The 25449-nt window shown below is 29.4% G+C and overlaps 5 protein-coding genes and 1 long non-coding RNA gene across 11 annotated transcripts; 2 read left to right on the top strand and 4 right to left on the bottom strand.

The window, feature by feature from the left end:
- Positions 1-111: 111 nt before the first annotated feature.
- On the bottom strand, positions 112-6914 carry Unr (cold shock domain-containing Unr). The gene is made up of 11 exons (XM_072013757.1): positions 6773-6914; positions 4348-5634; positions 4071-4250; positions 3787-3977; positions 3485-3695; positions 3173-3402; positions 2843-3104; positions 2531-2767; positions 2254-2459; positions 1582-2166; positions 112-1492 (listed from the first exon to the last, which is right to left on the bottom strand). Exons 2-11 carry the CDS (start codon positions 4741-4743, stop codon positions 1324-1326), a joined length of 2667 nt encoding a protein of 888 aa, XP_071869858.1. The 5' UTR covers positions 4744-5634; positions 6773-6914; the 3' UTR covers positions 112-1323.
- LOC139992870 (uncharacterized) lies at positions 6811-7692 on the top strand. The gene is made up of 2 exons (XR_011801226.1): positions 6811-6894; positions 7008-7692. It is a non-coding gene; the product is annotated as an uncharacterized lncRNA (long non-coding RNA).
- Positions 7244-9221, bottom strand: LOC139992812 (ataxin-3). Of its 3 annotated transcripts, none has more exons than XM_072014029.1 (6): positions 9031-9221; positions 8792-8966; positions 8481-8617; positions 8119-8273; positions 7934-8053; positions 7244-7809 (listed from the first exon to the last, which is right to left on the bottom strand). In XM_072014029.1, the coding sequence occupies exons 1-6, from the start codon at positions 9036-9038 to the stop codon at positions 7388-7390; spliced, it is 1017 nt and encodes a 338-aa protein (XP_071870130.1). In that variant the 5' UTR covers positions 9039-9221; the 3' UTR covers positions 7244-7387. The 3 variants fall into 3 exon arrangements, with proteins under 3 accessions (XP_071870130.1, XP_071870122.1, XP_071870140.1); XM_072014021.1 differs by having other exon boundaries at positions 8792-8956; positions 9031-9219; XM_072014039.1 differs by lacking the exon at positions 9031-9221 and having other exon boundaries at positions 8481-8638; positions 8792-8931.
- A 391-nt stretch (positions 9222-9612) lies between these two features.
- Positions 9613-17348, top strand: Srpk (SR splicing factor protein kinase). 2 transcript variants are annotated; one of them, XM_072013793.1, is made up of 6 exons: positions 9613-10307; positions 10657-10870; positions 10951-11266; positions 11424-12002; positions 12074-12368; positions 12449-17348. In XM_072013793.1, the coding sequence occupies exons 1-6, from the start codon at positions 10087-10089 to the stop codon at positions 12738-12740; spliced, it is 1917 nt and encodes a 638-aa protein (XP_071869894.1). In that variant the 5' UTR covers positions 9613-10086; the 3' UTR covers positions 12741-17348. The 2 variants fall into 2 exon arrangements, with proteins under 2 accessions (XP_071869894.1, XP_071869899.1); XM_072013798.1 differs by having other exon boundaries at positions 9614-10307; positions 10675-10870.
- Positions 17349-17403: 55 nt separating this feature from the next.
- Nhe1 (Na[+]/H[+] hydrogen exchanger 1) lies at positions 17404-21744 on the bottom strand. 2 transcript variants are annotated; one of them, XM_072013770.1, is made up of 5 exons: positions 20291-21744; positions 20026-20195; positions 19579-19950; positions 19169-19511; positions 17404-18725 (listed from the first exon to the last, which is right to left on the bottom strand). In XM_072013770.1, the coding sequence occupies exons 1-5, from the start codon at positions 21576-21578 to the stop codon at positions 18697-18699; spliced, it is 2202 nt and encodes a 733-aa protein (XP_071869871.1). In that variant the 5' UTR covers positions 21579-21744; the 3' UTR covers positions 17404-18696. The 2 variants fall into 2 exon arrangements, with proteins under 2 accessions (XP_071869871.1, XP_071869881.1); XM_072013780.1 differs by having other exon boundaries at positions 19180-19511.
- Positions 21745-22483: 739 nt separating this feature from the next.
- On the bottom strand, positions 22484-24534 carry Dph2 (Diphthamide biosynthesis 2). Of its 2 annotated transcripts, XM_072013995.1 has the most exons (6): positions 24469-24534; positions 24280-24386; positions 23689-24022; positions 23134-23615; positions 22766-23060; positions 22484-22686 (listed from the first exon to the last, which is right to left on the bottom strand). In XM_072013995.1, exons 2-6 carry the CDS (start codon positions 24382-24384, stop codon positions 22517-22519), a joined length of 1386 nt encoding a protein of 461 aa, XP_071870096.1. In that variant the 5' UTR covers positions 24385-24386; positions 24469-24534; the 3' UTR covers positions 22484-22516. The 2 variants fall into 2 exon arrangements, with proteins under 2 accessions (XP_071870096.1, XP_071870087.1); XM_072013986.1 differs by lacking the exon at positions 24469-24534 and having other exon boundaries at positions 24280-24458.
- Positions 24535-25449: the final 915 nt, after the last annotated feature.

Below are 25449 nucleotides of genomic sequence, written 5' to 3'. Positions count from 1 at the left end.
TATTAAAATACTACTTACAAATAATACTCATTAAAAAAATGATAATCTATAGAAATCTCAATAATTTACGTATTATTTAAATCTCTGAGATTCATAGAAAGAAGATATATCTGATATTTTCACTGTTTATTCATCAATAATTTTACAATATGTATGCACATGATGTGTTGGATCCATGAGTTTTTGACAAACGTTTAGTTTGTGTCGTGCTTGCGTTAATGCAAGTTGTTATTTTACTCCTTTCCTATTTTCTACATAATGCCACGTGTACCTCACTTGCTGTTTCTGATGGCAGAACTTATAAAATGCAATTTTTTTATTCTTCGCATAAGTACTTTTTGTAATTTTTTGTATTATATATCGACTGAATCCGTAATACTAGTTTGATTTTATAACACGAGACTGCATCAGGAACTTAACGACATGTATATATATTTATATGTTATATATTATCTAGGACAAACAATTGGCCAGTTGTAACTTTTTTTACAAATTCATAGACATTTTCTCCTCAATAGAGTAACATGTTACAATAATTTATATAGTAAAAAACACATGTCTGCTTCTTCCATTAAAAAATTATGTAAATTCACAAATTTTAGCAAATAATACGAATGCGTCTTCTTCAGTTTTTTTGATTATATGGCCAATTAATATTATCACATATGCCATGTATTGCATATATGATTTCATTTCCGACTATTATACATTATTTTAACTGATCGCAATACACATTACGGGTAAAACAAATATTCTAAAGAAAATAATATAAATAAAGATTTTATCAACATGTACGTATATTTTTATAAAGACAGACGGGACATTATCTTTGAACGTTACAAACAGACAGGTTGTCAAACAGTTCAATGTTAAATTATTTTCCAATCTATAACTGTACCTATAATAAACTGAATGAAGGAAATATTTAAAAATTTTTTATTGAAAAGAAAATGTAGTAATTAAAAGTTTTAATAATATTTCGTAACCATTGTTCACAATTATAAAAATCTACATGCTTTTCGAAAAAAAGATTTTCAGTAAATTTTTTAAAGAAATTGAAATGGTTCAGACAAACTGTCTTTCTGATTATCTTTATACTTTATAAGATGATAAAATGACTCGTTGTGTTTTATTTTATATTCTTTTCTCAACAAGAAAATCCAATTGATTATTATCAATGTTATTATTGTTGTCACATTAGTCTCAATTTGGCAAATGTTTACGATGCTTATAATAATAATAATCTCGGTACCGAAGTGTATGGACTAAAAACAAGTAATGTAGATTACAATTTGGATAAGCAATAATCCTTTCAATACGACATTACTCTTGGATGGCACCAGGGGTATGCTGGGATCTTTCCTGACTAAATCCACGTGTGCCGTCTGGCCCTCTTGGTTGTCTAACTATTGTTAATTTAGGACCTGTGTCTTCCAAAGATGTAGTACGTAAACGGCTGATCAGACGTTCGGGTCGTTGTTGAACTGCATCACTGTATAATAAAGAAAATAGAATGATATATCAATTAATCAAGATATTAACGAAAAGAAAATATTTAAGTAAACAATTTAAAAAATTCACCTTAATCGCGTTACATTGCATGCAGATGATTTACCAGTACGCTGATTCGTAATCAAAACGAATTCAACCTGATCTCCTGGTTGAAGTATTGCATGATCTCGAACTTCGCTCATGTGGAAAAATAACTTCTTACCCTCATCAACTTCATAAGCAAGAAAACCGAAAGGACCTTTCACTGCATCAACTGTTGCTCTCCTCTTTTTCCTAACTGCTACAATATTACAAGCGTGACCAGCTGAATCAACCTGTAATTGCACAGGATCACCAGCTTGTAATAGCTCGCGTTTGTTCACAAGTCCCATAATTCTGAATTCATATTCCGGAGTATCTTCGTCTTCATTAGCGGCATTTATCTTAATTAAACCAGCATACTCTGCCTGGTCAGGATTTGCACTTCGTAAAGGTCTAATAACCGTTCCATCAAGTACTTCGCTAACTGGTGTTGGCCTAGGAATGCTTCCACGAGGTAGCAATGTGACGTATTCCGCGGCTACGCAACCACCATTACCTCTACTATTTCCAGAACTGATCGTACATTCAATATCAGCTCCTACTTCCAAAGCTCCTACATCCCCTTCAAAATTGCTAGAAAATAGAGATGATGAAAATATATAAATGATAAAAATATAGAAATATAATATTTTCTTAAATACGTATATGTTAATTATTCACCTGAAGTGAAAAAATATTTCTTTATCATGATTTACAGTCTCAATAAAACCAAATCCGTCTTTAAGTGCAGCAATGAAACCTTGACAAACTTGATCATTCAATTTTTTGTTGCCATTTTGAGTTTTTTCACCAGAAGAGTTCACTAGAGATATGTTAACTGCAACAAGTTCTTTATTTCGTTTTACTTGACAGATACTAAATTGAACCTGAAACACCAATACTTTAAAAGAAATGCATTAATAAAATTACAACAGTACATATATGTATATTAATATACCTTATCACCAAGTCTTGGAATATTTTTAGGATCACAATCTTTACTAAAGAAAATAACGCTCTTTTGTTGATTTTCTTTTGTATATCCAATAAGACCAGGTACAACGCCATTTATACCCTGAATTATAGTACCCAATAAATCTTTTTCTATAATTGTTTCGAATTGAACTGTACCAGCTGGTAAATGCTTCAACCTAATTGCACTTTGTCGATTATTTGAAAATGAAGAGGATGGGTCCTAATATAAAGATAATTAATTAAAATATATTTAAAATGTTAAAATAATTTCGAAAAATATGTATATCACACTTACTTGAATTACTGTGAATTCAACCTCATCTCCTACACTAATTTCTCTATCAACATCCAAGACTTCATTAAAATGAAAAAAAAGTCGTGTATCTCGATCTACACAACGAATAAAGCCAAATCCATCTTTGAGTGCAACTATAATGCCTTGTTCTCGTCTTTCACCGGATACAGTAAAAGATTCAGATAACAATAAAATTTCAGTAGCTCTCTTGAGTTGATCTCTAGTATCTGTAGCAATACGAAATTGGACCCAGTCCCCATGTCTACAAATATAAAGTCATAATTATTTCAATGAAAAATAAAAATGAATAAAAATATTCTATAAATATACCTGAGAGTAAAATCTCCTTTTTGATCTTTATCACCAAAAGGAATCTCAACTTCAGAATGTTGTGTATCTCTATATCGAATTCTTCCAGGCAAGGGATCATTTTGATGACGAGCTGCAGTACCCCTTTCCAGAGGTTTCAATACTTGTCCTTTTACTACTTCATTACTAACTTCTTCAAAAACTATTGAACCAGGTGGTAGCTTAGTAATATTACAAGCTACTTCTTTTCCCTGAAATATTAACAATAATTAAATTTATCTCAACGAAACGCGCACGATAATTGTTCATGTAGAATGAAGAAAATATTTATACATTTCGTATTTGTATTATAAATTCAACGTCATCTCCTAGTCTAAGTTCTTCTTTCATAGATTTAGCTTCGCTAAAGTGAAAGAAAATTTCCTTAACTACGTCAGCACGTTCAATGAAGCCGAAATTTTCTTTCATCGAGCATACAACTCCACGATAGCGAACTGGACGTGTTGGATTTTCCAACCTTACATGACATGCACCCAAATTTCCACTGTAATTAGCAGTATTGCATTAACTCTGTATTCTGCGACAATTTATAATGTATAAATATAATAAAATTTGATAATAAATAAATGATTTACCGTTGAGTCTCAGCAATTTGAAATGACACTCTGTCACCAGCACGCAAAGTAACATTGCCTTCAACATCATCTTTCGTATATGGCAGAAAAAAACACTCTCCACGATTTTCATAGCTGATACGTCCTTGCGTGTCACCATTTGTATGCAATTCTGTTGTTACATTTCCAAGTACTCTTTCTTCATTTAGCACCTATATCATATATTTATGTGATTCAGTGCTCTTTGTATATTATATTTAATACTTCAGATAATTTTTGTGTAAATATATTAATGATATACTAACCACTTCTGGAGCAATCTTACTAACAATACTAGCAATAGGTTTGCCTGTCCGTCGATCATAAGTCATTTCAAATTCAACGGGATCTCCAATTTTTAAGTGTTCTATATTACCACTAAATTGGCTAAAATGAAAGAACAACCTCGCTTGTCTTTCACAGCACTGTATAAATCCATATGAATGCTAAAAGAAAATAATAGTATTGTAATTATTATGGTAATTATTATATGGTAAAACAAATATTAAAAAGCTAATAAAGAATAAGTAACAAGATCCTTACTAATAATTTTTCGATTATTCCAGTTTCTCGAGGTCCTTGATTCTCAAATTGATCTTGATAAGTAGAATTATTTGTTGTTGGCTCTTCTGTATAGCCAGTACTTCCTTCCATTCCTGTAAATGTTCCAAAAGGAAATCTGGTAACTTCATTACGTGACATTTTAGTGTTGGGATAACCAGCATATTGTATAGAATTTTTTCCATTTCCAGGAGGTGAATCCATCATATAATGATCACCACTATGATTGGTACCATTTCTGTAAATATTGGTTGTTGGTTGATGTGTTCCCGTTATAACTTTGGGACTTGGTATAGTCATAGACTTGTAATCAAGTATTGCAGGGTCAGAGTTCATGATTGGCGGCTGGAACGTTTTCCACTGAGGATTTTTGGACATTGTCTCGAATTTGCAGAATTTTAAATGTAATCTTTACGTATAAGTTTTCCTCTTTTCTTGAAACAATTACTTAATTTCTTTTATGTTCACTTCTGTTTCACCACAATATATATTTATATATATATACTTATATTTAGAAATTTTTAGTCTTTTCAATTATTTAAGTGTTAACATAGATATCACAGAACGGTTCTTGGTACCTTATATCTTCATTCACTATTATAATGTTACAAGAACTTAATACAGAGGAAGAGAGGCTCTTTAAAATGCTGCAGAAATGCAGGCTCCTTTGTGACCAAGAAGTGGAAGGAAGGGTTTGAAAGTATTTTGACGTTTGTCATAAATTATTTATAAGAGAGTACCCAGGCAACTCTGTGCAAAATTGGCACTCTTTAAATACGAATACAAGTGTTTTATTAGTCAAGAGCAGCACAATCTCAGCCGCAATCACAATCACGGTCACTTTATAGCTCACCTAACTCTTTCTCACAAAGCTTGTGTACACAATATACAAATGAACAATATAGTTAATGTTGATTTACGAATTAATACAAGTACAAAATTCTTAGCACGTCATAGACCATTGATACTTTCCATATATGTATGCACATGTTATAACAACTGTTTGATATTTACTCAATTTAGCGTACACTAGAACAACTGTGTTCCTTTTAAACAGCAGTCATCCTTTATAAAAGGAGTAAATCAAAAAACATAGGAGATTTAAAAGATAAATGTTGACTTGAAAATCCTCAGATGTCTTCAATGCGTGCTGAGTGTGATTGTGTTGTTCCAATATTTCTATGTTAGCGTTTCTTTCTTCAGCATTTAATTATGGAATTTACAGTGAGCCTTGGTTTCAAAAATGTCCTAAACTAACAATTACACAAGCTGAAATAAAAAACATTTATTTAATTAATATAATCAAGCACACATTAGAGTAATAGAAATGTATTATCATAATGATTATGAGCTTTACGAAAATAATAGTAACTACTTTTCCTCTTAATACTTAAAAAAACATCTATAATAATATACTAAGTTATATGATTATATCTAAAGATTCTTTATGTTAAAATAAAAAAATAAACAATATTGTTTATGTATCTTAGATACAGTATTATACGTTTGTAGTAATACATTATTTTATAAACATATTGGAATATAAAGTTAAATTATTTGTTCCTTATTATGATTTTAATTTATAATTATAAACTTTTATAACATGCAAAATTAAAAAATTCTATTAGCTATACATATCATAATTCAGAACAGAAGTGTTATTCTAACTAAAGTAAAAAAATTGTTATCAGAAATAAAAAGAATAATATCTCATTTGTATATATAGGTTATTATATATATTTTTCATCTCACAATATTCAAATATATATAGCATTCTAAAATATATTTCTTGTGATCTATTTGTGGTTATATATGAGATAAATAAGATATTTACAATAATTGACTGCCAGTTTGACATTGACTTTTTATACTCCAACTGACACTGTTTCTTCATTGCCTTTTATTTATTTTTCGAAATTTTAGTCGTATTCAAAGTCTCATTTATCAATATGATGCAATTAGTCAAAACATCGTTATCATTAATTTATCATTTAAATCATAATTCTCGAACTTTACTGTAAATGGGATGCAATACTTGGACACCCACATGAAAATGTTTGAAATATATGTAACAATATAAGCAATTACGAGTTTCTTTAAAAAGTAAATAAACAGACGTTTCATTCAACGGAATTTCATGCAAAATAATATTGAATTCAATATAACGATAATTGTTTATAGGATGTATCCAAACAAAAATCTGAAATATTGTACATGCTCGCCAGTTAGGAGATTCTAATTTTTTATGAGGTCACTTATTTCTTTGGGTATCATAATGATTTATCAAGGTCTCTTATGCATATAAAATATATATACAATTGTCAGGAAGCAAATAATTCTACTAATTATAAATGTTTCATTGCAAAGCTCATAATCGAATAGCTTTAAAAAGATTTATAAAACTCACCACGACACAGCACAGCACTGACGACATGCCGCCATGTTGAATGTCAACATTCAGTATTCACATACAAAACAGGAGCAACTACAGAGTGACTACAGCTAAAAATTTGGGTTCATAGCCATCTGGTAATATTGCTACAAAAACAATTATTCGCTAGTCTTATTAACCGTAGAAAACTATAAATCTATATTTAAAAGCTAATAAATTTAATAAAGAATAAATAATTGGTTGATTATAGAAATAGGGTGCACATGAAAATGAAAGTGTGTTCTCAACATAACGTTTTTGAGTTATGTCCAGGAAAATTTTAAACCAATGATATTAAAGTGCGTTCGAAAAACTGTCAAGTTTAATATTTTGCCGAAGTTATCAAAAAAGCAAGTGTTTCATATTTGTGCTAAAAATACAAAATGGAGTGTTCTTTAAATGAGAATAAGATTAAGCATTGGTAAAATAAACCAGTAATGCAGTCAGTTAAAACTTATAACATGTACAGATCTTTTATTTATATATTTATTCTTGACATACTTATCCATACTACACAAAGTAACTAGTTATTTATAATTTACAAATAAAATTTATTTTAATACAATATTAAAAATATTCTTGCATATATTATTAAATATTCAATTTCTGTGAAGTTTCTCCATTTGACGTTCTTGAATATGTACCAAAGTGATTTAATTGATGCCAGTGTAAATCTTCAGATTCTGGTGTTGAAGGAGCAGTAGCACACTCTAAACTTAATTGAAGAGCCCTCCTTAAATCATCATCCTCATCTGTGTCATCAGTCCCACATGCTTTTTTATTGTAATCATGAAAATCCAAACTTAATTTAAGATATTTATCTACGTCGTTTCTTTTATTCTCTTCAAAACTTAATTGAAGTGCTCTTTGTAATTCTGTATTTTCATCATCATCTTCATCACTCTTCTCAATCTTTATGGGAATTATCTTTTCTTGTAATTTGCTTGTCGGTACCCTTTCTTTACTAGTTAATGTTCTGGTAAACGTATTTGATATTACATTATTACTTACACCTGTAAATTGAAAAATGCTCAATGTAGTAGAAGAGAATATGCTATTGTGAAATAATACAATTTCTTCTAGAATGAACAGTATTTAGAAATTCACTATTTTTTCCCTTAATACCCAGATAATAACCTTTTGGTTTTGTTCTTAATGATGTTTGTCCTTTTGACATAGGTTCTATTGGATTTTTCATAAGAATATCATCTGCAGTACATTGTGGAAGTGCACCAATAACAATAAAAATAGAATAACCTATAAAAATATGTAATTACCTATATACAATTTTGTTCTTTACTATATTTCATTAAGATGTTTACCTTCTTGTAACAACTGGGCTAAATACATTGAAAGATAAGTATCCGATATAAGTTCTGGCCCACTTAGTACTGAATTTAAATTAAACCATTGTTTTCCGATTTTTCTTATAGTGAACCAATGACCTTTGTAGTTACAAATATATGCTTTCATTTCTCTAAAAATAATATGCCTCTTTTAAATTTATACATAAATAATAAAATTTAACTATAAGTTTTGATATATAATAATTCATGCATAAAATTTTATTATTCTTATATATATATATATTAATTTCTCCATTTACGGTGATACAAAATAATTATACTTAATAAATATCTTTAAACTATCTCTTAAATGAATTAGAAACAATTAAGTAACATACAAAGGATCATTCTGTGCCATTATAGCTGCAGATTCCGTACTATTATATGGAATTAACTCTAATCCCCAAACTTTTAACGCACTACTGATTACTTGAACTGAGAAGTATCCACTGTCATCCATGTTTCCTGATGGTTGCTAAGCAAAATAATTAATGCCCTTTACCACATATGATATTATTAGTACATATTAATATTTCAAATAAAATAAATTGACAAATATCATAGAATGTTTAAAAAGTTATAATTTGTTATTATATTATGCAATATATTGCAATAAAAGATGTAAAATATCTACAATGCACAGATTCACCTCTAAAAAAAGTTTATAATCTTCGCTGTCAACACCAGATTCTGCCATTCTTATCCTCTCCTCTTCATCCATTTGGTGACCTAAACTAGCAAGGTCTACAGCATTGTAATATGGTCCTTGTAGAAGTGCATTTAAACAATGTTGTGCGCATAAAAATCCCTCTTGCTGTAATAAACTTTGCGGTTAAAACGATTTACATTGGAGAAAGCCATTAGATACTCATGTATATTATTATTTACCTTTTCATGAAATATGGTGTCCATTTTATTAACACTTCCTTAACGTAGTGCTTGGGACATATAAATATTAAGTAACAACCAAATCATACGTCGAAAAATCTAAAAAGATTCTACGATCAAACGTCACCCACAAAAATATTTTTTGGTTATAACCAGAATTGTGTCATATACAGTTGGCGGTACTTTTGGATATTATGATTCATGTATATAGTATTGCCATCTTGTAACAGATTCTGTAGTTGTACAATTATAACCAAATGTTTGTCATTTAAAATCTGTTATTCATGCGTATTAATAGCTGTCTAGTTTTTTTATATAGAAACTACTTATATAGATAAACATAGAAATTATTTTATATATAAATGATTTCTGATATAAGATCTTAATCCGAGCATAATGAAAAAATACAGAAGAATTTTATACAAAATATAAAAGATTAATTTAGATATATTTCGTATAATGTGCTTCCATTGACTATATATGTATTAATTATAATTGGTATGTTATCGTTATATAATATGATACTAGCTGATACTAAACATTATTTTTGATTGGCTGCGATGTGATTGATACATTATTCATCGAAACGTGTTTCAAGTTTCACCAAAGGAAACCTTAAGCTAAGTACAGAGTACTCTATGAATTTCATCAAAGGATAGAATAGAGACTTTAGAATAACCGAAGCATCAGAAACTATAAAATAATTATTTAAAGGCTTTAGATCGAATTGGAAGCTCGATTCCTACCACGGGATAGAAAAGTATACTGAATTATCGAGTAACAAGCATTAACGAAGGGAGAAGTAGGAGATTGTGAGTGGGCGGGGGCGGCCATACTCAAACAACCGCCGAACGAAGTGCGCGGCACAGCGCAGAAATGAGACGATAATAAACCGCATCATAATCATATCGTTCGTAAACCCGGGGTGGGTGACGGTAACGGGTGTAAGTGCCTCCATTGAAACGAAAAATTGCGGAAGGAAGCGAAGACGGAAGTGTGAGAAGTGTTAAAGAAAGAGACGAAAGCGGCCCGACGAATCGAGGTGCAGAGAACGGTATGAGTGCAAAGACAGACGTGAACAGGCGAGTCCTAGCGATTCAGGCCAAAAAAAAAAGGCACAAGCCAAGTAAGCGAAAAGGAAAGGGTAACGCTCAAGATGAATCAGAAACATCAGGAGCTCAATGCTCGAAAGCATCGGCTACTCAACAAGGACAAGGATCGGGTTTCTATCAGGATGCTTCTGCACAGAGACCATATTCCAGTGACAATGGAAACAGGTATCTGAGTTTCTTTAATATGTCATTTTATTCTATTATGTTGATACTATTCTCACTGTCATTTTGTTATTTATGTAAATGTCCTTGATATGATATGAAAGTTCCATCAAACTTTCTATCAAAACCTTTTTTACACGGCAACATGGATAAATTATATTATTCGATAACTCTTGCGAAAAATAATAAATATTTGAATAAATGTATTTCGTTGTGTTCCGTCTTATTATGGAATAATTTAATTTAGAAACTTTTATCTGTTGAAATCCCCATGAAAATTTTTGAAAGCAGTCTGTAGTCTTTTATTTTTTGATTCGACTTGCTCCCTACCTTTCCTAACTGAAACTTACAGATTGGAACCATGTCATAGCTCAAGTAACGAAACAATGGAGGATGGTGATGAAGTATACAGTAGTGAGGATGAAGAACAAGAGGACAGTAGTGACTACTGTAAAGGAGGATATCATCCTGTTAAAATAGGAGATTTATTCTTAAATCGTTATCATGTAACTCGTAAACTTGGTTGGGGTCATTTCTCAACAGTCTGGCTCTGTTGGGATTTACAGGTATGTATCTGATTTATAATAAAAGGCATTTTTTTGTTCAGTAAAATTATAAGTGGAATGTTTTAAAATGTGTTCTTCAGGATAAACGATTTGTGGCACTTAAAGTCGTCAAATCTGCATCTCATTTTACTGAAACTGCATTGGATGAAATTAAATTATTAAAAGATGTGCGTGATATAGATCCCAGTGATCCTAAACGCAATAAAACCGTCCAGTTACTCAATGACTTCAAGATCAGTGGCATTAATGGTTTGCATGTTTGCATGGTATTTGAAGTGCTTGGGCATAATCTTCTAAAATTGATCATCAAATCCAACTATAGAGGAATTCCAAGAAACAATGTTAAACGTATCATCAGACAAGTTCTTGAAGGTCTTGATTATCTACACAATAAATGTAAGATTTTTTAAATGAAAACCGTGTTTAGTATTTAATATTACTATAATAGATACAATTTGTGTCAATAGGTTATTCTAACATGATTTAAATTTGAAATATTTAACATTATTATCATAGGAATGAATTACTAGCATAAAATACTTTTCTTTTTTAGGTAAAATTATTCATACAGACATCAAACCCGAAAATGTCCTTGTTTGTGTTGATGAAGCTTATATAAGAAAATTGGCTTGTGAAGCTACAGAATTACATTCACTTGGAATGAAGTTGCCAGTATCTTTAATCTCAACTGCACCAAAGGAATTCCAAGAACCTACTCCTAATTCTAAAATGTCAAAAAATAAAAAGAAAAAGCTTAAGAAGAAAGCGAAACGTCAAAATGAACTATTAAAGAAACAAATGGAACAAATAGAAGAACTTGAAGAACAAGATAAACTTGCAAATAGTACAAGAGCAAATGGAGAATTAGAAACAAATAGTCCAGATCAAGACATAAATACAGAAAGTATAGAAGATAATACTGAAAGCAAAGGTTCACCTGATATCTCAGAACCATCTGCACCTTCATTACACATAAATGGTGTAGATAGTTTAACAGCTGAAGAGAAAGCAGAAAATCAATTGCCTCAACAACCTGAAAAGATGGAAAATACAAATTCATGCGACATAGAGAAGAATTGTGGTGAAGAAGTACATTCACCTGAACATGATGATACAGACGAGTGTAGTGAAGGTAAAGTTTACAGTACTATATTATATAACTATAAATAATTACAATAACTTTACATTTATTATTTTTTATAGGTCGCAATTTACATCCACCTGAAAGTAAACAATTGAAAAGAGCATCTGTAGCTCCTTTAGATCCTGCCCTAGTAGAATGTGATGTTGAAGTAAAAATAGCAGATCTTGGTAATGCATGTTGGGTCTACAAAAAATTTACAGATGATATTCAAACTCGTCAGTATAGATCATTAGAAGTGTTATTGGGATCTGGATATGATACATCTGCAGATATATGGTCCACTGCCTGTATGGCATTTGAACTAGCGACTGGTGATTATCTCTTTGAACCACATAGTGGTAATTATTATTGCAGGTAAAGCATCATCTTTTTTGTAATTGTTTAAAATTATTTATTAGTATCACTATAAAGTACACTTTGCTTCTTTATTACAGAGACGAAGATCATTTAGCACACATTATTGAATTGCTTGGAGAAATACCAAGACATATTGCTCTTTCTGGCAAAAACTCAAAAATGTACTTTAATAAGAAAGGTGAACTGAAACGGATTACTGGACTAAAACCTTGGGGACTGTATGAGGTGCTCACAGAAAAGTACGATTGGTCGCCAAGAGAAGCGCGCGAGTTTGAAGAGTTCCTAACTCCGATGCTAGCGTTTGACCCGAGTATGCGAGCTACAGCAGCAGAGTGCCTGAAGCATCCGTGGCTGAAAATCAAAAAGTGATCATTTTTTTTATCGTTTTATCTTTAAATCCTTCAACACAACTACATTTCTACCATCCTGATGTAATTATACATATGTCGGGAGTGTGACAAGAGGCAACGACCGACAATGGTCAGGTTCTTTCGCATTATATATATAGCTTTATTTTTGCGTGACGAGTGTATCACCACTGAAAACGCACAGCATAAAATTATTTAATATTTAATATTATAATATTATTATAATATACATACATAATGTAATAATGTTATAATATTTAATATTATATAATACAAAATTATTAAATATATATTTTATAAATTATAATTTAGAAATGATTTTTACCTTTTTTAGCTGTTGGTAGTTTTGATTATCATTTACGTCCACGTGATTATGACTAATTTCATACAGCAAAGGAGATATTTAATATTGGGAAAATTGGAAAAGAAAGAACTTGCTACATTCCACCAAATTCCAATATTTGCTGCAGTTGAGTATGCTTCTAATTGTAACACTCTCGACGATGGCTGCCTACTTGTGTATTTATAAATTTGTTAAATCATGTTTTTCATTTAGTATAATGCTACCTTAAATTAAAATTTCGTAGTACTTTATTATTTTACATGGTCATCGTTATATTATCCTTTATACTACTTGTCACTTAATTTATAAAATATCCCAAGAGTCATGGGACCTACTCATAATGTACTTTAAGAAAGAGCAGGCCCATTGTTGTATTATAACGAATATTGAAATTTTCATTAAAATATTTCTTTTTCATTAAATTGATTATTCGAAATTTACTGATAGCAGGTTTTTTCTCTGTGATCTCTCCTTGTGCTTAATTAGTGTGTGTTCAGAAAAAAATATAATAATCATTACTATCATTGTCTCTATACCAATTAAAAAGATACTCATAATACATACTGGAATGTGTGTTTAAGGAACTGAATCTTTGTACAAATTCAATGAATGCAGAAATACATATATTGTTAGTATAATTAAGAGTTGGTCGCCAGATTCTTGGTAAAACAGCAGATATGTTTCGGAATAAGACAGTGCATACTTCATTCAACTACAGTAAATAAACCAGAGGAAAGGATTCGAGCTTGTAGTAATATACAGTAATAAATAAATAATAAATATACTAATAATAAATTTTAACTATTACATAAGTAATAAACTTATAGGTATCAAAAAATGAATTTGTAATGGAATTATTGCAAATGCATATACACTGTCGGATTTCGAACAATAACTGAGGCATTCAATATTTGTGGTATATATTTTCGTTCACTTTTATTTATTATACATTTCTTTATACTGCTGAGAAGCGTGTATCATATACATATTGTACAATTATGAAAAAGGGAGACTAGTTTCTACATCATGACTGAAATTTCGGTAAACATAAAATAACCATGGTAAAGGAGATACGATGTTAAGTTCTGCGCGACCTTCTTTACTTCGAGCTATTGACTGATTATTAAGCTCTCTGCCGATAAATTGTCTTCTATTTTATAATGAAGATAGCGAAACAGTACGATCATTGAACTAGTGAACATTCAACATTACAAATATATTTGTGTTGTTGAATTCTGTTTATGCTTCCAAACGAATGTTCTGTTTCGCTGTGTCTGCCAATTTAAAATCATTTCATCATCAAAAAATTGAGTAGTTAAAAAGCATTTTGAATGAAACTGGTGGAGATGCATATGAAAAGGACAGTTATTATTAACTACGTTTCATTAGTTGAGAATATATTTATTCCGGGTAAAAGAGGAAAATAATTACTTAAAGTAAGCTATTTAAATATAGTTCCGTTTATTTTTGTTAAGAGTTTGTAAATCGATGAGTCTTAAAAAGACTACTCTAGTAGTTTAATCCATAATTCACTTTAATATTTAATATTCATACTTTCGAAAAATGAAAGGAAAGATATGGGATTGTTGATGTTGACTTTTACAATATTTAAGAGAGATACATGATTCAGATCGTAAGAATATTTGTTTTATTTTATTTTATTTCTACGCATATCCTTAACGAAAATGCCTCTTCTACCTGTACTGTGATCGATGAAATTCAAGCTTTTCATTTCTCATTATCGTACTTGCTTAACTATCCCCGTGTAATCATGTGATCCCACCGTAATTATGATCTTGGGACTGATGATGGTAATCATGTTGAATTTGTACAGTACGCAACCGAAGTTATCGTAGTTATATACACCGATATTATTTTATGAAACGCGGCCAATGAAATCCGGAAACAGTGCAGTAAATAACAAGGACACAAGGAATTGCACGGAAGAATATCTTTTCCAAAGTACATCTCGAATTTTTGCACGGCCGTCCTTCTAGCTGATGACTGGTAACCGATCATCGTGTGTTTCTATGGTGTTAATGATAATTCTCATTTTGATGAAGAACAATGTATAATACGATGTATGTTACCAAGCGAGGAAGATCTTCAAAAACGAATGATAATTTGCAATTATGCAACAATCGTGTTGTATGATAAGCGAATGATTGGTTTTTTTAGTAACGGTTCAACGGATTTCAACGACATGCGATCTCACCGCGTAGCCGCACATTACGATTATACATACCGAAATATACATATAAATATATATATATATATATAGATATACATATATACATAGAATAAATCGAATGACAATTTATGTAGGTGTGATTCGCTGCTTGGCGCTAGGATAGTTAGGATGAAATTAACATACATTAACAGCAAAAAATGTGTATAGCTTGATGTACGAGAGACCGCCCGCCCCCCTCGTTTCCCTCTAAGGTTTGAAGAAGTAATGTATTCGTACAGAATATTAAAACTTGAAAGCTCGTTGCGCATCATCTTTTTTTCTTATAATATATTATATAATTCCATAATAGAAGAACCACTTCTGCGAGTACAGAACAAGAAAGATCAATGAAGAGTTAAGCAAAGCCAAAGAGGCTTGTTTATACAGGGACCCAAATTTGAAACTTTTACAGATTTATGTTCCAGTCGGTAGATCTAATCATGCGCCATGTAGAGATATGACTGAATAATTAAAATTGACGCGCATTAATTATACATAGTGAGCTAAGTTCGATATAGGAAATCTAATTTTGTTCTTAAAATTTGTCTGAACTGGGTCTTCAAGAATCAAGAATGTTTCTTTCAATCTGCTATCGTTGGGATAAGATTCTTCGATCATAAAAAAACAAGAAAATAGTAAATGAATTATAAAAACTATTAACGCACTGAGGAGGAACAAACAATATCAGTATCAAGGAAACGTGTGTAAATGGAACATACAATGTGTGATTTTTTGTAATATTACAACGTTGAAAAACGTGGATTGGCAGATAAAGTTGTGGACTCGGAATGGAAATCTGATGTTTGATAAAATAAAAGAAAATGAATCTCACATGAACACCAAGTTATATTATGTAAATTGTGGCGTGTGTAACACACACGTATCTATGAGATATTGTAAATATTGAAATGGAATTGGGGATTTTACACATTTTTAGACCGAAGCGTCTGCATAAAAAAAAAAATCTGCGATAAGTTTAGGGAAGTGCTTGAAAATCTACTCCAATGGATTATGCACGCTGTATAACGACCACTTAGTCAGATTATAATCCCTTGGAACATTTTCTGTAATAAATGGATACAATCGGGTATAATATTGTTTTACGAATTGATATATAGTCATAATGATCATAGCGTTGTAGGATTATTTAACTCTGCATGCTTAGTCGATCGCTCGATGTTGTACATACACACATGTACTGTACTGAGCATTAATAAGGATATAACTATTGATAAAAATGCATATAGAAGCTCATGATATATGAAGATCCTTTTTAGAACTTTATTGGGTGATAATCCAATGCGTGAATAATATTTGAACAGAGAATATGTATAATTAAACTGACTGGAGCATTAGCAGGAAAGGAGGCAAATGTGTTCTGCCATGCTTTTAGACAATACTTCATTAATCAAAAGGATAATAATATTTATCCTTGTATTAACGTTGGCTGAATAGAATTTAAATTGCCGTAATATCAAATAAAAAATAAATAACATAAAAACATAAGATGTGCTCTTTATAAAAAGAAATGGTGGAAATTTTGCTCATTTTATCAACTTCGATCGTTCTAAAAATATCTTACATTGAATTTAAATTTCATGCAACGTTCATGTATTTCCTATACTCTATGTGTTTTTGCACTAATAGAGGAAAGAAACGTATCATAAAATCAAAATTAATGTTTTCTATGCCTATATACATACATATATACATTTACCTTCATACCATTATATCTTCATGATCAAAAGGAAATATCGTAAAAGATCAATTATAAGAAGGGTATTAGGAAATTGCAGCAACTCATTTTTAAAGACAAATATGCCTCATGCTCCAGTCAATCAATGTACAACCAGATGAGGCATAAAAAGTGTAGACATAATATAGTAGAGATAATGATTCGAACAAATAAACGGATTTGATGTTTAGACGCTGCCTCCGTTATGTGCCCTGCCGCAGAAAAATAAGATAACAGACCCATGTACCCACCTTCCGAGATCGGTATATGATATTAAAAATAAATTCACATTAAAATAAAATTTACTGTATTTTTTTCTTTTATCTCCATATGGCCTTTGAAATCACTAAAAAAACTTTTTTCAGAATCAATGGTTTATTATACAAACTATATATTTCGAATTATTAATATCTTTATACATTAAGTGAGATTTTAATTGTGAAAATTATAGATTACAATTGAAAATATTTATTCCTAAATTGAGAAAATATAACTATTCGATCTAACTAAATTAAGATAATCGAATTTATTAAATAAATAAAATATTATAACATAAAAAATCAAGATATACATCCATATATTGTGATTCACAATTGGTACGATATAAAAGAAATATGAAAGTAAAATACTTTCGTAAATAGTTATTATTGTATGAAAAATTAAAAATTGTTTTTCTGTTTTGGATATGAAATATAAGTAGTACAATCTAAAATTTGTTTCGGAAACAGATCATATTATTAATTAATATTATATGTAATTAAAAAACGTATATTAAGATAAAAGAAAATATATATCTTTCATATCATACAAATTAAAATATAATACTTCAAACATATATATTGTATGTACAAAATGTAATCATTTTATACACTGATACTTTAATAACATAATAGGGTATTTATAAATAGTATGATCAATAGTAAGCGACCTTGTGTAAATTTAGAATTATATGCTATTTTAAACATTAACTGTTACAGATTTTATTGAAAAAATGGAATGTATAAATACCCTATGGTAATATATCTTTATGTATCATATATATATATATACACACACAGATAAAAAATATGTTATTTTATATAACTCACAAAGAACTAGTTACTTAAAAAAATTTTTAATCGTCAAACTGATATTCGCACTAAATAATTAAAATCTTTATGTCTTAGATTAATCTATATTTTTATGAAATTATACTTATACTTCCTAATAAGTATATTTTTAGTGCCATATGAATTTTATAATTCATACAAATATTTACTTTGCACGATATGCAGTATAACTATTTTATGATGTATATAATCTTTTGTGCAGAAATTTAAATATTTTTAAAAATATCACATTTCTCATTATTACATTATATTATTTAACCATATTTATATTATTTAATTAATTAAATCAACGTGAATTAAATACTTTTCCTCATCCATTACTTATAATATTACACAGTGATTTAAAAATTATAACTTATAAGTTTTTAAAGATGATCAACTGTATTATTGTTAATATAATGTAGGAATTTGTCATTTTTATACTTTGTCCAATATTAATGTAATGTCAATTTCTACAATATGAGTTTGCAGGCATTTTTAACTGATGAAACAACTCATAAATTTATATATAATTTACTTGATACTAAATTTACTTGATCATTAATTAATCAGACCAATCCTCGTCCTCTCTGTAAATTAATAGCAATTAATGTTTCAAAATTTTAATGCATAGTGATACCCCAACTCACCCCTCACCAACAATAAGCTTTGACAGCAAAGCAATGTTTAGATGCCATATGATCTTCATGACTAAATTTTCATAACTATATAACGATCATAAGCTGTTCATTGAACTAATAGATAATTTTTTTATTGATATACTTTCTTCTGAAATAATACCTTATTGTCGTAGAGAATATTATTTCATTGCAATGTAAATTAGAAAAAGTGAGTTACAATCTTGGATTTTAAAATATTGTAGAAGAAAAAATTAAAACTATGCTCAGAATCACAGAAAATTTGTTCGTTAAATTGTAGTGGATGTCATTATTAAGGAAAGTTCATATACATTTACAATATAAGCAGAGCAATGACAGCACATTTAGCACATCACACAAAATAAATTAAATACTTAATATAGACCCATGACTTGGACGTCTTTTGCTTTGCTTTCCATGTATTTGATTCTGATTTTCCACGGACAAATTTATATTTAATTGCGCTGTTGATGCAGTTGTTACTTCATCATCTGACTCCATTGGACTAATTCGAATGGCTTGATACCATTGATTTGTTAAATCTGTCATTTGAGATTTACAATCTTTCAGTTCTTGCTGTGTAAATCTCCTTGTGAAAAAGGGGATAAAGAATTTTAGATCCCATCTTGCAAAACCACGAATACGGGACTGAAGAAAAGATACTTCAATCTCTTCTTCTGTAAGTTCTGATAAATGTTCAGAATCTATTGTTTGTCCCTAAAATAAAAACATATACAAAATATAAATATCTTTTTCATATAAATATTTTTATATATAAACATACCCATTCTCTAGTTTTACTTAGTGAAATTTCTTTATCTTTTCTTTTCCTCCTACTATTACTCTTTTGCTTCTTTTCTGCTCTCAAAAATTTCAGTAATGGCATAGTAGAACCACCAAATATTAATGTTGTAAACAATACAATAATTAAAGTAGTGGTTATAATCACATGTCGTGTTTCATCACTAAAATCCAAATGCAATGATAAAGCATAAGAAATAGCACCACGTAAACCACTAAACCACATTATGAACATCATTTTTCTAGTAATTTGATGTTCCCGGAAACGATTTACAAGAAAAGCTAAAGGGAAGATATTTGCAGCTCTTCCAATCAGACATAGAACTATAGACCATATAACCAATGCTGGTTCAACCTACAATTGATAATCAGTATTAATATAAAATATATTATGGAAATTAAATGTAAATCTTATATCATATTACTTTACCCTATGTCTGAAACTAAACAAAGCTAATCCTAGATATGCAAATACACAAGTTTCAGCAATAAATGCTAAAGTTCTCATAGTTTGTTGCATTGTAATTTGAGTAACAGTTGATAAATTGAAATGTGTATAATGTGACATTACAATGCCATTAAATAAAATTGCCATAATACCTGAAACAATTTATTATATTTAGCTATTAAATTATTTATTTATCTTAATTTATTTATTTCATTTTAACATTAAATTTAAAAATCCATGTTCATACCAGACAGTTGTATGCCTTCTGCCAAAACATAAGGTGCATAAGTAAATACCAACATAAGTCCAAATTCAAGAGAGGGATTTTTTCTGAGATCCACATGTTTAAGTAATAAAGCACTTATGAGAGCAAAAACAACTCCAATGCCAGCAGAGGCAAAAAACATAAGACAAAATCTATTTAAGCCAAGTATAATGGCTTCACTGGTAGTTGTTGCATTATTGGACTCCAACACAGATGTAGTTAATACAATTGAAATGGCATCATTTAATATAGATTCACCAAAAACTAACATATTTAATACTGGATCTACTTCTAAAGCATGAAATATAGCTACAGTAGCAACAGGATCTACTGCTGATATCAATGATCCAAATGCAAAACTTTCAACAAAACTAAGTTTATATGCTACCTGTGCTAATCCCAACAAATAAATTCCAGCTCCAATAACAAATGCAGATATTGCTGTTCCAAATATAGCAAAAACTAAAATACTACCAATATTTTGAAAGAAATTTCCTTTGTGCAAATTATATCCTGATTCAAATATAATAGGTGGAAGAAGTACAAGAAAAAATGCAGTTGGAGAAAAGGCTTCTTCTTTTCTCCAATTAGCTATATTTTGATTTGACATGAGATTTATAATCATACCAATAGCTCCTCCCAAGAAAACAATTACCACCGACTCTGGTAGGTATTGAAAATTCGTTTGTAACATAAGATGTATAAGTAAAATACCTAAAGCTAAAACACAGAGGACGAAAAATATGGACATAGAACTATTATGTTCTTCTTCTGCAGATCCCTTATCGGGTAATACTGGTTCTGCTGGCACAACTGTTGTTGTACTTGTGTTTGTTACATTACTAATATCTGGGCTTTGTGATGGAATTGTGAAATCTGACATATTGTTCCCATTTTTATCATCAATAATAGTTGTAGATATTATATTAACTTTTTCTGTTGTTTGATTAATATCACGATCTGGTCGAACTGAGGTTGTAAATACATTTTGAGATGTATTTACTGTATTTGAAGTAGTAGCATTCAATTTTAAATTATTGCTATTAGAGTTTTCTGATGTATGCGATTCTATTGATACATCAGTACTTATCTTTGTTGGGGTGAAATGTTTTAATACGATATTTGTACTGTCCAATGTGATATTTTCGTGCTTGAGGTTAGAAACTTCTTGCGCATTTGACACTACAGTCCACACATTAAAACCAAAAAATATAATATAAATTATAAAACTTTTATATAAGAGTTTATTACTAATTGAATAAAACTTCATTTTTTAAATATTTTCGTCACTTAGATGTACATTTCTCTGGTTATGTTTAACATTGCAATGACAGCTGATTCAGATTATTTCAATATCTCGTTATGTGCTTACGTCATATATTGAACACGTGTTTCAACTTCAATCATAGACATATACAGATATACTACGCATTTCCGTAAAACGTAACGTAACACAGCCGGTAAGAGGCAGTGAACCCAGCAATGAGAGAGCAATATTGTGGCTATTCCTTTCTCTCTTTAATGGATATTTTGATGGGAGAAGAAAAGGGAGAAAATAGGGGAAGAGCTTATGTTGTAGACGGTGTATGGCGGGTCGCTCCTTTATTGTTCTCTCCACTTTTTGCACAATGCGAAAGAGAGCGCGATACTTCCCGGCGATCCCGGCACTATCTGTGTCCTTCAACGTGGTCTTCAAATTGCACATAAGAACGCGTAGTCTATCTGTATAAGTCTATGGTTTTGACAGAGAAATTTATACAGACTCATAAGACGTAAATTAACAAAATATGTTTCATATAAACTATAAGTTATTTTTTAATACTGTTTCAGATAAATTAATAAAAAACGTAGTAAAATTTGAAAAAATTAACTCTTTCAGGAACGAATGCTTTTTGTGTCATTTTTAATCAGTGCATTAACGAGTGCATTTTTAATCAATTGTCAGTAATAGAAACACTTCTTATTTGATTTTTTGTAAACAAGACATAATGCATTAAAATTGGGACCAATTTTTTCGAAAATAAATACATTTATCGTTTAATTAATTAACAATTTGTCAAAATACAATGTTAAGCATAGGAAACAAAGTATGTGAAAGGGTTAATTATATCACTAACACTTGTGTAAAGATTAGAGAAATTAAACAACATTCTTTCTTCTTGAAAAGAACACCAATTTAGAATATAGAAATTATTATATTTATTATGTTCATTCATTGTTATCTTCTCTGGAAATAGGCTCGTTTTCATAGCAACTTGGTAATCCACAGCGGCCAATTTCTGCTGAATGTACTGCATCTTTGCCTAATCTTTGCTCAACTCCTTTCCACGATCTATTATATAAAAATTCTGCTCCTGCTTTCCCAATTGCAACAACATCTAAGTTCATTAAAATAATGGTATTAGAAAAAATATGCTTTATTGTAATTTGTTGATATCTTTTAAAACATGTAAATACCTGATGAATTATTAACTGCTAGAGCATTCATCTTGTCAGTACATGGAATATTTTCATCACAGTTTCTAAGTTCACCAGTAATTAAAGAAACATCTGAATCTGTTGATGGCTTAAAATCAACATAATTCACTCCTCCAGGAAGTATTTGTCTAAAATCCATACAATATTGTGTATAAGATTCCCTTGAACTATTAAATGCCAATTCTACTTCATAAGGCATTAATAATGGCTTTAGGAATTCTCTAGAATCAAATATTTCATTTTCGGGACATGTTATTACAACAAAAGCATCGATCTAAAAAGATAAAATACATTGTTACCCACATTAGCAATGTATTTAATACTTCAAGTAACATTATTCAACATACCTCAGGAAAATTAGCAAGTTTTGTTGGATTTATTTTACCAACACTTAAAATATAAGATTTTTTCTTTTTTTCTTTTAGGATGTTTTTAACCATTGTTATTATTTTAAGATAATCTTTAATACCTAGAGTAGCCACAACTATACCAACAACTCTAGCATCTTTTAATTTCTCAACTACAAATCTTCTTCTTTTTAACCATGGTGTATTTAAAATTTCATATTGAACAATGCTATTATTTTCAAAATAGTACCATTTTTTTGCAGAGATTGTCATTGCTAATCTAGTAAATGTGTTTCCACCATTTCCCAAGAAAAATGCTATATAATCTTCTATTTTATATTCCTTATCTAATTTAAAACATCTACCTAAGATTATCGTAGATGCATCATCTTTGACATCTGTGAATTCTACATTAGAGATACAGTTTAATGAAGTAAAGATTAAATTCTTATAAACAGCATTTAATATTTTATATATCTTTTCTGAAATAGAAACATATTTGTAAAAGTAATTGAATACATTAAATAAACATTTTTTTAGATTTAAGAAACTTACCAATTTTATGTGCATAAGCAATATCATAAAAAAATAAAATTTTTTCAGTCTGATCCACAAAATTTAATTTAAATTTACTAATAAGTTCTGATGTATCAATTTCTTGTTTGAGTAATACATGAAATACAGGTAAACGAGTAGTGGGATTTAGACAAGCATGACCAAAATGTATTATGCTATCAGCATTAATATGCTGAGCAGCTATTTCATCAACACAGCAATTACCATAAGAAGTATCTCCCAAAATATATACTTTCTTGTTGACATAGTTTTCCAAACGTAATGCAATTTCTACTGAATCTGGCAAAAGGTTATCAGGAAATTGTAGGCAGACCTAAAAATATAGAACAGTTATCAGACTGATATTTGTAGTATGTATTTATAATTATGAACTTGACTACTTTCAATTGTAAATATATTTATGAAATATTATGGTATATGTCAATATAATGACAGATACATCTAACCTCCAAATCGTGTTTTTAGCCTATTGGAAATATAGAAGAAAATTAAATATTTTATTAAAATTATATTATATGTCATATATTTCTAATTAATAAGACAACTATCACAGAAATAAAAGACTCAAACCTTATTTAAGTTACGCTCATTAATCCATTTACCACATTTTTCTACCTCGTAAGGATCATCTTTGCTAGTATCGTTCATTTTGTCTTCTATATTTCTATTAGTCATTTCTGAAATTATATCATTTCATATACTAATACACTAAATTGTATATAATAAAAATTGTTTACAAACAAATACATTTGCATATACCATAAACCTATGAACGTATTGCATACACATGTATTGACACCTATTAAATCACGTACACTATACGACATGAAAAATCTGTATAAACCATATTCACCTATGTATACTGTATACATTACATACTTAAAATGTAATAATATTCACAAAGTAATTATAAATTTGAAACTCTTTACAACAATTCTTGCATACGTCTAATTTTTTAATTATTCAAATTATTTATTAAATAGATACATTTTTGATGTCTTATTATGGTTTTAATTTTATAATATATATTTTTAATTTAACTTACCTGTAAAGTTTTTTTATATATTCATTAAAAATAAAGAAATGATATATTTTTAATAAAATTGCAACTCACTAAAAATGAAATGTCAATGTTACTGAAGTTCTATTTGTTGAAATATTACATTAAGTTTTATAATTAAGTTTGGTAATATTTTCATATATCCAATTGACGTTATTTCATTTCTATTAATTCAACAATTTTACATAACTAATGATTAAATACTTTAAGGTATCCATTAAAATAAATAAATGAAATAATTTTGATAATATACATCTACAAGTAGAAAGCATTAATTTGAGACATTAGAAACTAAATAGTATGTACTGTAATATAATTTCAACTAATTTTGTAATTTTTTGGGATATATTAGAATATAGATACACGTAAAAAACATGTAATTTAATATAAATTTTATGTGCCTCTATTAAAATACTATATAGTCCTGACAAGATAAAAAAGTTAACTAAACATTATCTTATAAGGCACCCAAACTTGTGATTGAAATCAATATTTCCATAATATTAGGAGAGGAATTGTTCACTACAAAATATTCATGATATTCAAAATCATGTAATTGATAATGCTAATTACATTTTATCGTATTAACCACTTGACTTCACTCTCGCCAGGCATCTCATATTACTGTGTAAACTTTTTAGTATTGGAAATCAAATATTCTGCTGCAAACTGAAATTTTA

Source organism: Bombus fervidus, chromosome 2 (genome assembly GCF_041682495.2).
Source record: "Bombus fervidus isolate BK054 chromosome 2, iyBomFerv1, whole genome shotgun sequence".
Taxonomy (NCBI): domain Eukaryota; kingdom Metazoa; phylum Arthropoda; class Insecta; order Hymenoptera; family Apidae; genus Bombus; species Bombus fervidus.
This window is presented reverse-complemented; position numbering and strand designations above follow the sequence as displayed.